This window comes from Anolis sagrei, chromosome Y (assembly GCF_037176765.1).
Source record: "Anolis sagrei isolate rAnoSag1 chromosome Y, rAnoSag1.mat, whole genome shotgun sequence".
NCBI classification, from domain to species: domain Eukaryota; kingdom Metazoa; phylum Chordata; class Lepidosauria; order Squamata; family Dactyloidae; genus Anolis; species Anolis sagrei.
In genome coordinates, this window is record NC_090035.1 from 33,708,924 (window position 1) to 33,724,963 (window position 16,040).

The following is a 16,040-nucleotide window of genomic DNA, read 5'->3' on the forward strand; positions in this document are numbered from 1 at the left end:
CTGTTAGTTGAGTTCTTTTTCAAAAGCATCGCTGGCATCAGATTACATGGCAGGAAACCAAGAAGTTAGGCTGATTGTCTGCAGAATCCACACTAAAGAAAACTTATCCTTGGGAGTCCAAGTTTTATTTTTATCATCATTTCTGCAACTAAGGTCACCCTCTGCTTCATGGCATGTTTCGCTTGATTGTTTATGGATTTTTGAATTGTATCTGAAGGGAAGGCAGTTTCTGCTGCATTTCTTTGATTTGTGGACCCTTAGGAATCAGGAATGGGGGAATTAGAGGTGGAGGCCATTTCTCTTTAGAGAAATTGAAAGTGGTGTGATCGATTTAGCTTGGCTGCAGGCATGTTTTCTTGGCTGTGGAACGAAAGGATGGCAACATCTAAGCTTGGCGTGTGATGCTAAGGTTGCCTTTTAGTATGTTCCAAACATGTTGAAATTGATAGAAAGCAAAAGGATTCCTTTTAAAATTCAGGAGTATTGTATATACTCAAGTATAGAGTTCTTGGAGAACGGGAGAAGTTCCAGCAGATTGGAGGAGGGCCAATGTGGTCCCAATCTTCAAGAAGGGAAAAAAGGATGACCCAAACAACTACCGTCCGGTCAGCCTCACGTCGATACCGGGCAAGATTCTGGAAAAGATTGTTAAGGAAGTGGTCTGCAAACACTTAGAAACAAATGCAGTCATCGCTAATAGTCAACATGGATTTATCAAAAACAAGTCATGCCAGACTAATCTGATCTCTTTCTTCGATAGAGCTACAAGCTGGGTAGATGCGGGGAATGCCGTGGATGTAGCGTACCTGGATTTCAGTAAGGCCTTCGACAAGGTCCCCCATGACCTTCTGGCTAGGAAACTAGTCCAATGTGGGCTAGGCAAAACTACGGTGAGGTGGATCTGTAATTGGTTAAGTGGACGAACACAGAGAGTGCTCACTAATGCTTCCTCTTCATCTTGGAAAGAAGTGACAAGTGGAGTGCCGCAGGGTTCCGTCCTGGGCCCGGTCCTGTTCAACATCTTTATTAATGACTTAGATGAAAGGCTAGAAGGCATGATCATCAAGTTTGCAGACGACACCAAATTGGGAGGGATAGCCAATAGTCCAGAGGACAGGAGCAGAATTCAAAACGATCTTGACAGATTAGAGAGATGGGCCAAAACTAACAAAATGAAGTTCAACAGTGACAAATGCAAGATACTCCACTTTGGCAGAAAAAATGAAATGCAAAGATACAGAATGGGTGACGCCTGGCTCGAGAGCAGTACGTGTGAAAAAGATCTTGGAGTCCTCGTGGACAACAAGTTAAACATGAGCCAACAATGTGATGTGGCGGCAAAAAAGCCAATGGGATTTTGGCCTGCATCAATAGGAGCATAGTGTCTAGATCTAAGGAAGTAATGCTACCCCTCTATTCTGCTTTGGTTAGACCACATCTGGAATATTGTGTCCAATTCTGGGCACCACAATTCAAGAGAGATATTGACAAGCTGGAATGTGTCCAGAGGAGGGCGACTAAAATGATCAAGGGTCTGGAGAACAAGCCCTATGAGGAACGGCTTAGGGAACTGGGCATGTTTAGCCTGAAGAAGAGAAGGCTGAGAGGAGACATGATAGCCATGTATAAATATGTGAGAGGAAGCCACAGGGAGGAGGGAGCAAGCTTGTTTTCTGCTTCCTTGGAGACTAGGACGCGGAACAATGGCTTCAAACTACAAGAGAGGAGATTCCATCTGAACATTAGGAAGAACTTCCTGACTGTGAGAGCCGTTCAGCAGTGGAACTCTCTGCCCCGGAGTGTGGTGGAGGCTCCTTCTTTGGAAGCTTTTAAGCAGAGGCTGGATGTCCATCTGTCAGGGGTGATTTGAATGCAATATTCCTGCTTCTTGGCAGGGGGTTGGACTGGATGGCCCATGAGGTCTCTTCCAACTCTTTGATTCTATGATTCTATGATTCTATGATAAGCCTAGTTATACAGCCCCTTTTTTACTGAAAAAGCTCCCCTTGGCTTATACTTGAGTCAAGATTATTGATTATTTTACTCTTATTAGTATTAATTTATTACATTTATTATTTTACTCTGTTATTATTATATTTACATTATTTTACTCTATTATTATTTTTATTACATTTATTATTTTACTTTATTTATTTATTTATTTATTATTATTATTATTAATATTATTAATATTTGAAACACAACAAGAAAGGTCCACAGCAGACAAGATCACTCTGCTGGCTGTTGTATTGGATCACACGTCGGACACTTCCAAAGTGTCTAGGACTGTGTGACGTATCGGCGAATAATGTGTGCAGATCCCAGTAGGTCGGCCTTTTGCAGCTGGCATATGGTAATTGTCAGTGCTGACTGTGTTTAAGTGCAGGCCAAGGTCTTTAGGCACTGCACCCAGTGTGCGGATCACCACTGAGATCACCTTTACTGGTTTGTGCCAGAGTCTTTGCAGTTTGATCTTAAAATCCTCATATTGTGTCAGCTTATCCAGTTGTTTCTCTTCAATCCTGCTGTCACCTAGGATTGCAGCATCAACAATCCATACTCTGTTTTTTAACATGACCGTGATGTCAGGAGTATTGTGCTTCCAAAACTCTGTTTTTTATTATTATTGTGATTGTGATTGTTATTACATTTATTATTTTACTCTATTATTATTATTACATTTCCATTATTTTACTCTATTATTATTACATTTATTATTTTACTTTATTATTCTTATTATTACATTTCCATTATTTTACTCTATTATTACTGTTATGATTTCATTTCAATTATTTTACTCTATTATTATTTTTATTACATTTATTATTTTACTCTGCTTATTATTGGAAGGATATGTAAGCACATTTATATTGTAGAAGGTTAGAATAATGGTTTAATCAGAGTTGGACAGCCTTGTCTTAAATTACAGTTTTATATATGTATTCAAAACCATTTAACTTACTGAGGCCTCAATTAATGTAATTTTATAGGTATCTATATTTATTTTGAAATTTACCAGTAGGTACTGCATTTCTCACCCTTGGCTTATACTCGAGTCAATACATTTTCCCATGTTTTTGTGTAAAATTAGGTGCCTCAGCTTATATTTGGGTCGGCTTATACTCGAGTATATACAGTATATTCACACCTTGCTGGCTTTTACATTTGAATGGCAGATGTACAAACCAGAAACATTGACTTCAGTATCGTTTATGAAAATGGCCCTGGGCATAAGAAGTCTAGTTTTGTTTCTGCTCTGAATGCCTGAATAATACTGAAGGGATCAAAAAGCTTAGTGTGAACACTTTTTTAATTTTGTAAAGGCTGGTATAATCTTCACCTACAGTAAGTAGTACTTTTTGTGTTCAAATTACTTTCCAGTTTTTCTCCTTTCAGTAACCCAATAACCAAGACCACTGTTCTCAATGATATAGGTAAAAATAGAGATGGCAAAAAGTGGTTTTCCTTCAGCATCATGATTGCCAGCAATGTTCCATACATGACATGACAATAAATCCATGCTGGCAGCTGAGTCCCCTCAGACCTGTACCCAGCAATCTTGAATTCAGGTGGTTGAACATTGGTCAGTGTAGAAGTGAAACAGATATTCCAAAAATAAGGTACCGTATATACTCGAGTATAAGTCAACCCGGATATAAGCCAAATCAACTAATTTTACCACCAAGAACTAGGAAAACGAATTGATTTGAGTATAAGCCAAGGGTGGGAAATACAGCAGGTTAAATGTTTTTGAATATTTACATAAAACTGTAATTTAAGGTTAAACTGTCCAACTCTAATTAAACCACTATTTAAACATTCTTCAATGTAAATATGCTTATGTATCCTTCCAATAATAATAGCGTAAAATAATAAATGTAATAATAATAATAATAATAATAATAATTAAAATAATGGAAATGTAATAATAACAGTAATAATAGAGTAAAATAATAAATGTAATAATAATAATAATAGAGTAAAATAATACATGTAATAATAACAGTAATAAAGAGAGGAAAAATAATAAATGTAATAACAATAATAATAGAGTAAAATAATGGAAATGTGAAAATAACAACAATAATAGAGTAAAAGAATCACTCTAATAATAAGAGAGTAAAATAATCAATCTAATATTAACAATAATAAATAGAGAAAAATAATAAACGTCATCTATATAAATAAAAATGTAATGTTCGTTTAAGGGATTAACGTAACTCAAAAACCACTAGAGAGATTGACACCAAATTTGGACACAAGACACCTATCAGGCCAATGAATGACCATCACTCATAAAAAAACATACAGTAGAAAAGACTTTAAACCCCCCCCCCCCAAAACCCCGCAAAAAGACATTACTACACATGCACAAAAACAACTCCTTGGCGCCACCCCCCTCCATTTCTACTTGAGCATTTGCACACCTAGATTACCTGTGAATAGCCTTGTACCTTAAAAGCCTGGCTTCTACCTGCCAGCAGGAAATCATTGGTGGTAGGAGTTCCCTAGCCCAGATTGTTCCATGCTTTTTACGGATACAGCCAGTAAATAATAATAGAGTAAAATAATATACAAGGGGTATTTTTTAAGTAAGGTCCGTTTTGTTGTAGACACTAGTAGTTCGTGCGCATACTGCAACGAGCACGTGTGTCGTGTATCGGCATGCCTTGGGAACAACTGTGCTCAGTTTCCGCTCTGTAGCTAACCTGTATGGTTCTGTTCTGTGCTTTAAAAATGTTTAAGACTATCAACTCACCCGCCGATGAATTTCTGCAGCAGGCAGGTTCCTTGCTGACAAAAACGGTATCACTGAGCGAACCTCACATGCGGTGGGTGAGTTGATAGTCTTAAACATTTTTAAAGCACAGAACAGAACCATACAGGTTAACTACAGAGCGGAAACTGAGCACAGTTGATCCCGAGGCATGCCGGTACATGACACACACGCTCGTTGCGGTATGCGCGCAAACTACTAGTGTCTACAACAAAACTGACCTTACTTAAAAAATACCCCTCATAAATGTAATAAATAATAATAACAGAGTAAAATAATAAATATCTTTTTCAGCCTTAAAAAGGTGCTGAAAAACTCTGCTTATGCTCAAATATATATGGTATATAGTTATAGACCTCCCAAAGTTTGCAGAAGTATATATTTTTGGTTATCATGATAATAAATGAGAAGACTCAAAATAGATCTATTAGCCCTATACACCACGCCTAGAGAGATAAGATACTTAAAAGAGTGAGAATAATTGATCTTGTTGTCTGGAGACAGAACTTCTGATGCATTTAAGACTATAGGATTGCCTTACACAATCCACCCTTTAGGATACTTGAATCCTCTTAGGGATGCTTTACTCCAACCAGCCAGAACCCGAACGGCAACTGTCACCAAGAGGACCTTTTCATCAGATGCCCCACGACTGTGGAGTGACCTGCCGGAAGAGATCCAACAGCTAAACAAAGTGTCGGAATTTAAAACAAAACTGAAGACTCATCTCTTCCGGCAGACCTACCCAGGAGTTTCAATTTACATTCTGTTGCTACTATATGTCAGTTCTGTATGTGTTTGGTGCAAATTTTTATATTTTTATGTTTTAATCTATATAATTTATTGCATATATTTTTAGTGCGTAAGTTTTTAAAGTTGTTGTACACCGCCTTGAGCCAACGGGAGAGGCTATTATTATTATTATTATTATTATTATTATTATTATTATTATCTTGGAATTTTAGATACTAGAGATACGATGCAGAGTTTCCACCTCATGAGTTAATTCCAGCATTAGTCCTACCTTGGAAAAAAAACTCGAAACATAAAAAGTTGGGTAGATAAAGCAGTTGAGATTGGAGTCTCATTCATCCTCTTCCCCTACAGGAGCCAGACACCTTGGTCACCATCAACCCGGGCGCTCTGATCGGCCTCCTTGTGGTGGCAGTGGCTGTTGCCATGGTGATTATCATTAGCCTTCTCATGGTTCGCCGGAAGCCCTATGGGACCATCAGCCATGGCATTGTTGAGGTATGGAAGCCAAGGACTCTGACAGTGAACCTTTTAGGACTTTGAGAACAATTGCCAGAGTCACAGGAGTGGAGACCGCTTCAGGGGAGTGGATCAGTGCTCCCTGGCAGGGACTACTAAGTGGTTCAGGGTTGAGTAAGATGGAGCCATTGTCATTAAAGTGGCATCAATGTTTTGAAATGATCTAGTGTTGATATATACTCATTGTGCTATCTTTGCCATGTTGATTCAATCACTGCTAGAAGGACTTTTATGCTCTGTCCAATCAGGAGTTGGAGGTGTTTAGTCAATGGGAAAGAGCAAGTCAATTTATTTTATTTCTTTTTTATTTACATCATTTTTACCCCACTCTTCTCACCCCCACAGGGGGACTCAGAGCGACTTGCAATGGCAACGATTCAATGCCGCAATACTTACCAGTATAAAAGCAGAATAAAAACATACCATACAACACATTAAAAAAACATCAGTCATAAAGGCATTTCCATTATAACAATCATCGTCTGGTCCAATTCACTGTTCAGGTGCTGTCATATCCATTAGCCAAAAGTCTGGTTCCACAACCACGTTTTCAGTTTTCTTCTGAAAGAAAGGAGGGAGGGCACTGATCTAATTTCACTGGGGAGTGGGTCACCATTGAGAAGGCCCTGTCTCTCATCCCCACCAGCCGCATTTGTGAAGTTGGTGGGACCGAGAGCAGGGCCTCCCCAGCAGAACTTAAACTACGAGAAGGAACGTAGAGGGAGATATGTTTGGACAAGTAAGCTGGGCCGGAATCCTATAGGGCTTTATTGGCCAAGGCCAGCACTTTTAATTATGCTCAGAAATGGACTGGCAGTCAGTGGAGTTGACGTAACAGGGGGTGGTATGCTCCCTGTAAAATGCTCCAGTGAGCAGTCTGGCTACCGCCCGTTGGACTAGTTGCAGTTTCCGGACAGTCTTCAAAGGCAACCCCACATAGAGTGCATTGCAGTAATCTAGCCAGGATGTAACTAGAGCATGGACCACCGTGGCCAGTCAAGTCAGCATGCTTAGAATTTTGGTGGGGGATTTTTGCTATTTTGAATAATTCGGTTCATAGAGGGAGCACTGGCTTTTGAAAAGGCTGATATAATTATATAAAGTATAGAAGTGAAAAGAAATTCCTCCTCTGGGATGACATTCTCTCTGTGTAAGGGAGTTTTGGGATTTAGTGCTGGTGAGTCTAGCAAGTGCTTTATTTATTTGTTTTTTTGTTTGCTTGTTTGCAGTACTTATATTCCGCCCTACTCACCTCAAAGGGGACTCAGTCTGGAACACAGAACACATATACAGAAAACATGTAGGCATTTTATTTATTTATTTATTTAGGGCATTTATATCCCATCCTATCTCACCTCCACAGAGTGACTCGGGGTGGCTAACAAGCGGCACAGGAAAGTGCCCACTATAAGAAAAGCATAAAAATACATAATATAATAAAAAGCAGTATAAAAACAATATAAAACCATTAAATACAATGCAATTCAGTCATAATCCTAAAACAGTCCATCATAGTCCATTAAAACCATAAGTTTACTAGCAAGTCAGTCTAGTCTGCAAAGGCTTGATCCCACAAGCAGGATTTGACTTTTTTTCGAAAGGACAGGAGCGATGGAGCAGATCTGATTTCGTTTGGGAGGGAATTCCATAGCTGAGAAGGCCCTGTCTCTCGTCCCTACCAAGCATGATTGCGATGGGGAAGGGCTGAGAGCAGAACCTCCCCTGATGATCTGAAGGTCCTAAGTGGCTTGTAGGGAGCGATACGTTTGGACAGGTAAACTGGGCCAGAACCATTCAGCATCTTTTGGAGATTGTGCTCGTTCCAACCACAGGGGGGTGCTGTCACTCCTTCTCCTTCCCGAAGACCTTTCTTTGTTTGTAAGCTTTCCTCCAAAACCTTGTGCCTAAAATACCTCCCTGCTTAATGTGGTTCGTATTCATCTACTCACATCACTGTTTTCAATCCACTAGGTGGGTGGGGAGCTGGACTGAAGATCAGGAGCTCCCCCTGACCCAGCTTCAAACTGTCAACCTTTCAGTTGGCAAGATTTAATGCAGCTGCAGCAGGTGATTAACCTGCTGTGCTAAAGCCGACCCTTTAGAGCTCTTCTATTCGAATCAGTGGTCAGTGGGCCAGTACTTGTCCACAAGGCATCACCTGCCAACCCTGAAAAGTTTCCAAGAAAGAAAGAACTGTAGTAATGAACACAAATATGTTACCAGTCCCAGGAGAGGGAGAATTGACAGTTCTCCACATCAAATAGCTTAAAGCGCACTGTTTTGTTGCATGTCTATGATCAACTGTTGAGAACTAGTAATTTTTTCTTCAATAAGTGATCATAGAAAAACTTTTCATCTTAGGCTAAAGCTGGGGAATCTATAACCTTGATGTTGGTGACAAGCCGTTGTTCCCATCACCCCATAATGTCTAATGGGGACAACAATATTTGGAGGATCACAAGCTTTGTCTTCACCATAGAACAGTGGTTCACAACCTGTGCGTTTTGGTTTACAAGACCCAGAAATTCCAGCCAGTTTACCAGTTGTTAGGATTTCTGGGAGTTGAAGGCCAAAACATCTGGTGACCCACATGTTGAGAACCACTGCCATAAAACTAGAGTCGAAGGGAAGTTGGGTTATATTTCTCTCTGTGGGTCATGTAACACTCTTACAGATGTTATCTCAGACCCCTTCTACCCTGCTGTATACAATACAGTCTTACTTATACAACATAAATGGGCTGGCAGAACATTGGATAAGCAAAAATGTTGGATAATAAGGAGGGATTAAGGAAAAGCCTATTAAAAATCCAATTATGTTATGATTTTATAAATTAAGCAACAAAACATCACTTTTTACCACAAATTGACAGAAAAAGCAGTTCAGTACATGGTAATGCTATGTAGTAATCACTGTATTTACAAATTTAGCACCAAAACATTGCAATGTATCAAAACAACAACAAAAACTGTATTTATATACTGCTCTATCTCCCTGAGGGGACTCAGTGGTTTCCAAGTAACATCATCAATACATACAAAGTAATTAACATAAACATAAAATTAACAAGACAATATAAGCATAAAAAATCACAGCTGTGGATCTGTCCAGGAGGCAAACTGCGTTGGATAATACAGAATGTTGGATGAGTGAAGGTTGGATAAGTGAGACTCTACCGTAATCCAGATTATCAAATGAGATAATCCACATTATCTGCTTTGAACTGGATTATATGAGTCCACACTGCCATATAATCCAATTCAAAGCAATTCAATTCAATGTATATTTTAAATTGCAGGGTAGAAGAGGTCTTAGTGACTCCCACTGCCATGCTTGACCTTCTCTTTTTTTTCCCCCACATGGCAGGTGGACCCCATGGTTAGCCCTGAGGAGCGGCAGCTGAACAAGATGCAGAACCATGGCTACGAGAACCCCTCCTACAAATTCTTTGAAAAGATGAATTGAGTTTCCTTGGCACAAGGGGATGTGGGGTCACTGGTGTGGTGGGCATTACCATGTAGGTGGAAGGGAGTGGTATCTACTGGAGAGAGGGGTAGATTCCACATACCTTTTCGCACAACGCCCCCTCTTTTTCTCTGCCCTGGCTGAGCCTTGCCCTCACCCCAGCCCCATTCCCTAGCCTGCCATGTTTTTGTTCTTCCATTTGCCACATTCCTCCTCTCACATATCCATCCATCCGAGCTTTACAGCTATCATCACTGGCCAACCACTTGCCATTTCCACCACCACCATTAATTTCCTCACATCTTCACCAGTTCTAACCCTCCAACACATACACAAACACACATGCAAGCTCCTGGTATCAGGTGCCATATTTGGTTATTTCGACTACCATCATCTGAACACCACCCACACAGTGTGCAGCTTTCCAAACCACTTGTTGGATCTGCTGTGCAACTGTAGGTACCAAGAACTACATGCACACATCTCATGAATGCTCTCATGTGTGCACATCGCTCACCAATGCTCCTTTGCCCAGGGCTATCACATGTGCATCGTTCTAACTTGCACAGGACCAGCGGTTGTTACAAAAATACAGCCTACACATTGTAACCTATGCTCATGACCTGAAAATCATAGATAGATCAATAACACTGTATCAAAAGCTGCAGCCTCCCTCTATTCCATCCATGGCACCCATTTGTGACTTCATTTTGCAGAGATTTTTTAAGAAAAACATAGAAAAGCCCATACCTTATGCCTGAGACCAGAGTGTTGTGTGCACTCACATTCCCATTGCTACCCTAGCCAGCCTCAGCATAGGAATCACCTCCACTCCTTTCCTGTCTCCACTTGTATTATGCTTCCTTTTGAATCTCTCACTAGTTGCACTTAATTTATTGGAAAGCCAGCTTAGCAGGGTTGACCAGATTACATTTACCCTCTGCTTCCTTTGGCCTAGTTAAGTTCCATCAGCACCTTATATACTAGTTTGGACAGGGGGAAACTAAAGAAATAAGCTCTCCTTGTCACCCACCTATTTCTTTCTCTCTCCCTCCCCAAAAGATATAAGGGATAGGAGCAAAGTCACAGAAATAGAATAAAGGGCTGGCCATCCCTGAAGCTCCAACCTTAAAAAGTCAGTGATTAGGGGTAGGCTGGGGGAATCCCATTATAGGGCTGGGCCAATAACCATACTCTAATTTTTGCCACTTGCAGTTGGGAGGTTTCCTTCTGGGAGAAATTTGCCAATAGGTTGCTGCCATATGACTGGTTTCCTTTCCAAAAGTAATGCATCTTCTGGGATTTGCCATCTTGGCTTCTGAAATGGAGAGGGGGGAGGATTGGGACCACTTTGGTTATGTTGTCTTTCCATCTCTGATGGTGTCACCAAAGGCACTGTAATGTCTGTCTACTACTGGAGGGTGTGAGATTATAGGCTTTGATATGCCTTTGGGTTGTACCATTTTGCTAGCTCTTTAAAGGTTGCAATTGGGCAGCAGACTAAAGAAAATAACATAGGATTTGCATATACTAATGGGGCTCTTGAGATTGATTGGAGGTTTGATTCATATAGATTACCGTTGATTTTATTTTTGTCTCCTCTCACCTTCCCTACGAGAGGTAATCCTTTTGGACATCCTAGAACTAAAAGTTTGCCAGGTCCCCCCTCCCTCACACAGGGCTCTTGGCTTCGTAAGACTTGTATGGAAGAAAGGAGGGTGGGATGTTCTGCTATTGTACCTAAGATGATGACATGTTTAGGGAAGCACTTCCTGTGACAGAGCTCGACACCTTGCTTGCATTTTGAGAAGGAAAAATGTACAACTTTGTGTTCCGAATGCTCTCCATTCTTTTTCTGTTGCCAATTTACTTCCTGCCCTTACTCATTCTGTTCTGCTTCAGTTCCTGTCCTTTTCAAGCAGACATTCTTGAAATCAAGATGCAAATGACAAGAGACAAACCAGGAGAGTGGATTTCAATTTCCAGTCCTCCCAACAAACTAATAAAATATTGTCACTTCTCTAACCCCATTGCTGAGCCTGGACTTTTAAACAAAGTGGTGGTGGGGAACAGTTAAAGGGAGATAATAGAGTTGGATTTGCATCTCACTGTGTTCCAAACCTTTTTTAAAAAACCAGGGACCACTATGACCAGGGACCACTTTGACCAGGGACCACTCTCCAACATTAGTACAAAAGGGTTACGAATCAGTTTTTGGTCAACTTCCGATTCGGTTTGGTTATTTGGAGCACTGATTCAGAAAATTGCATTGATAGACCACATTGGATAGATTACATCGGCTCTAGTTTTTGATGCAGAACATATTCCATCCAATAGTTGCCGTCTCCTCGCCATCCAGTAGTCTTCTCCTGAATTTTATATGGCAGTGTAGAAAGGGCCCTATAGGCTCTACACATTGCAGTACCCAATTATGCCCAGCAAACTTTAGCAAGCTGTGGCTCGGTGAGTAGAAGATCACAAACGAGAGTTGAGCCCACCAAAACAGGAGAATTTGTACCCATTATATTATAGTATTCTGAATGTTAAACTATGCCTATGGAGACCAGTTGCGGGATGGAAATATTTTTTTAAATTACAGTATGTCACAGCAAACGAGATCTCTATGCTGGATTTCGTATCAAAAAATCACAAGTCGAACACTTCCCAAGCATCTAGGACTGTGTGATGTATTTTCGACTGATGCGCGCAAATCCAAGTAAGGTGGCCTTTTGCAGTTGACAGATCATGATTTTGTCAATGTTTATTGTTTCTAAATGCCAGTTGAGATCTTTTGGCATGGCATTCAACATGCCAATGACCACTGGGACCACCTGTACAGGTTTATGCCAGAGCCTTTGCAGTTCGATTTTGAGGTCTTGATAACGGCTGAGTTTTTCCTATTGTTTTTCCTCAATGTGGCTGTCACCTGGTATGGTGACATCAATAATCCAGATTTTTTTTTCTTTTCCACAATCATGATGTCTGGTGTATTGTGTTCCAAAACTTTGTCAGTCTGGATTTGAAAGTCCCACAGTATTTTTGCATGTTCACTTTCCATGACCTTTGCTGGTTTATGATCCCACCAATTCTTTACTACTTTTCCTCCTCCTTCTCCTCCTCCTCCTCCTCCTCATTATTATTATTATTATTATTTGAAACACAGCAAGATGAGTCCACAGCAGAAACTCTGCTGGCTGTTGTATTGGATCACATGTCAGACACTTCCCAAGTGTCTAGGACTGTGTGATGTATTGGCGAATAATGCATGCAGATCCCAGTAAGGTGGCCTTTTGCAGCTGGAAGATGGTAATTTTTTCAGCACCGATTGTGTTTAAGTACAGGCCAAAGTCTTTAGGCACTGCACCCAGTGTGTGGATCACCACTGGGACCACCTTTACTGGTTTGTGTCAGAGTCTTTGCAGTTCAATTTTTAAATCCACATATCGTGTCAGCTTTTCCAGTTGTTTATCTGCAATCCTGCGGTTACCTGGGTTTGCGACATCAATGATCCATACTATAGCATTATTATTATTATTATTATTATTATTATTATTATTATTATTATTTTCCCTGATCTGTCATGGAAACCCAGTGGGTGAACTTAGGCAAGTCTCACACTCTCAGGCCTCTTCTACACTGCCATATAAAATCCAGGTTATCTGCAAACGGGTTGCTGTTTACCGTGTGAGAAATACAAACATGCAGATAAATTGCTGGTATCATATAATAATGAATGAGGAGGGCAAGGACACCAACATACAGTGACCAAGTGTTGACTTTCACACAGACATTTAATTACTTAGCCATAGCTAGAATAACCACAGCACTTAAACATTTACTGCCCGTGAAATCCAGGCTTTCAACATGTTGAAATTAACTTCACAGTTCAGCAGCAGATTAGTTGCACAACTTCAGCACTTTCCAGTAGCTTCTTCCTGCACAGTTCTTTTCAGTCAACTATGCCCACAGCCTGCAGCCACGCTGGAACCTTTTACAAACACTTGAGCACATGCCTGGCCATTGTCAGTTTTACCATTGTCTTTCCCCCAGTCTAGATGATATTACAGACTCACCACAGCACACAGCCATATCTTGTCCTAGAAGACAGGTTCTTTAATTACATATAGCCTTCGACGAACAACATTACAGCACAAGGAGAAATATACACTGTACATGGTTTCCTTATATACAATTCATTTACACATAGCAATCTCTGATTGGTTACCAACTAATTGACCCAACCCAAACCCAGGATTGCATCATTCACAATCACCTGGAGTAGGCCAGAACACATTCCCCAAATGATTCCCCATATACAATCATTGTATGACTCAGCATTCCCAATAGAAGCCTATTAGCAGTGCATGACTCAGTTTATTACATTACAATACATTGTAAAAACCTGGCATATATACTGTCCCTGCCAATGTAACTTTTTAAAAATGGGATTTTTAAAGTGGATAGGGGATTACACAATCTGTTGCGTCACAGATCTCATGATCCATCTACAATCAGGAAAAGCCTGTTTACGGGGAATTTACTTGCAAATATTTCTATCATGCAATGGCTTAAAAATGTGAAATGTTTCTACACCTGGAAAACTGAAGATAATGGAATTCCAGTTGTTCAGAACCTTTGCCATTTGAGCCACCAAAATGTACATCTCTGTTAAGAAGTTTTTCAAACACATTTAACCTTTCCCTAAGGCAATAATTAAGGGCCTGTCTGAACAGACTTTTTTTTTTAAAAAAAAAAATCATACTTTGTAGCAGCTATTATCCTGACACAGCTTACGTGATGTTTTGCATCCCAACCAGTTCTTTGCTTTTCAAACTATTTTGAGGTTTAAAAATTAGCTATCACTCTCATTCTGGACAAAGATCTACATGATTCCAGGGGCTTTGTCATGTGACCCTCCCCAAGAGATAGCTTTTCATTGGAGCTGAGGGAGAGTTAAGGGTGGGCAGAACAGGTGACAAGAGTCAGCGGAAGACACGATCATCCTCACCAGGAACTGCACTCGGTCATGTTTTAAAAAAAATATTTTTTTAAAGGATTATGCATGCAGATACTTGCAAATCAGTAAACTATTATACAGGCAAGTTATGAACAATATAGGTTCTATAGGTTTGTTTTTGAGTTGAATTTGTAAGTCGGAAGGGGTACATTTTTTAAGTGTAACCCTAGCTACACACACACACACACACACACACACACACACACTAGCTTGGATAATCAGCATTGCCCAGGTTATTTGAAAAAGTCAATTTTTAATAGTACAAAATGCATAAGGTTGTGAGTGAACTACAACTCACATCATGCCAGGTTAACCCCCAAAAACTCCATCAGTACTTAAAGTTTGTTATGTTGGGCAAGCTTGCTCCAGATGCATCATCGGTGGACTTCAGTGTGCTCTCTGGCAGTAGGGTAAACTACAACTACCACTATGGTGATCAGTCCCCTCAAATCCCTTGAGTAGATAGAATTAGTCATGCGGGTTCTGTGTGCCAAGTTTGCTCCAGGTCCATTATCGGTGGAGGACACAGTTTCTCTAGTCATGGGTGAACTACAACTCCCAAAAAGAAAGGTCAGTTTCCCACAAATCCCTCCAGTAATCAAATTTTGGCATATCAGGTATGCGTGCCAAGTTTGGTCCATAATAAATCTTCCAGAAGTGAATTTCCCTTCTGAGGGGTAGAGTTCCCTCACCTCCTGATGTCTCACCCACTTTCTTAACTAGGAGTCATTTGTGTCGTTTGTAACTCAGGGACTGCCTGTACTGGGTTTAGCAACCTCCTCATAACAAGATGTCTGAAGCTGTTCTGAGTTATGGGGTAAAAGTTTGAAGAGTCTCATTGTTATCCAAAATCTCAAATCCAAGAATCAGACATCCCCCATCCCACCCCAAAACAAGTCTTGGATGATCTCTTGATGCGCCCTCCTAACAGCAGGAATAGGAAGCCTTATTTGTTTTTTCTCCTTTCCACACCACAATGGGCAGAAGTGGAGTATAGGAACTTCCGTATCAGCTAGCCACAATGCAAACACCTGGGCTAACACAATGAGTTGGAATATCCAATTGTTTAATGACACCATACATACATCTCATCTAAAGTAATCCAAAAGCTCATCACCACAACCCAGCTCCCATTGTCCCATTCAGGAGGGAATGGGAAATCCCATCACTTAAGGGTAATTGAAGCCATAGTCTTAAAACCCATTTTCTCTTCTGGAAAACCCTGTCTATGGGAAGGGGACAGACATCAGACATCAACAAATTCAGAAATGTATATAAATAAAATGTAATGTTCATTTGTGGGATTAACATAACTCAAAAACCACTGGACAAATTAACACCAAATTTGGACACAATATACCTATCAGGCCAACAAGTGAAAAACATAGCAGAAGAAACTTAAATAGCCAAAAAAAAACAAAACATTACAACGCATGTGCAAAACTACACACACACACACACACATATATATATATACACACACACATACATACATACATACATACATAC

General features: G+C 40.3%; 1 protein-coding gene across 7 annotated transcripts in view; it reads left to right on the forward strand.

Moving 5' to 3' along the window:
* Positions 1-11,544, forward strand: part of LOC137095060 (amyloid beta precursor like protein 1-like) — a 129,306-nt gene extending 117,762 nt beyond the window's left edge. For 5 of the 7 annotated variants that reach the window (XM_067461257.1, XM_067461259.1, XM_067461262.1 and 2 more), the window contains 3 exons: positions 5,885-6,028; positions 7,279-7,349; positions 9,416-11,544. In XM_067461257.1, the coding sequence (XP_067317358.1) occupies positions 5,885-6,028; positions 7,279-7,349; positions 9,416-9,452 (252 nt within the window). In that variant the 3' untranslated portion in view covers positions 9,453-11,544. The remainder of the gene's footprint in view (positions 1-5,884; positions 6,029-7,278; positions 7,350-9,415) is intronic. The other 2 variants (XR_010908775.1, XM_067461258.1) reach the window with 2 other exon arrangements.
* Positions 11,545-16,040: the final 4,496 nt, after the last annotated feature.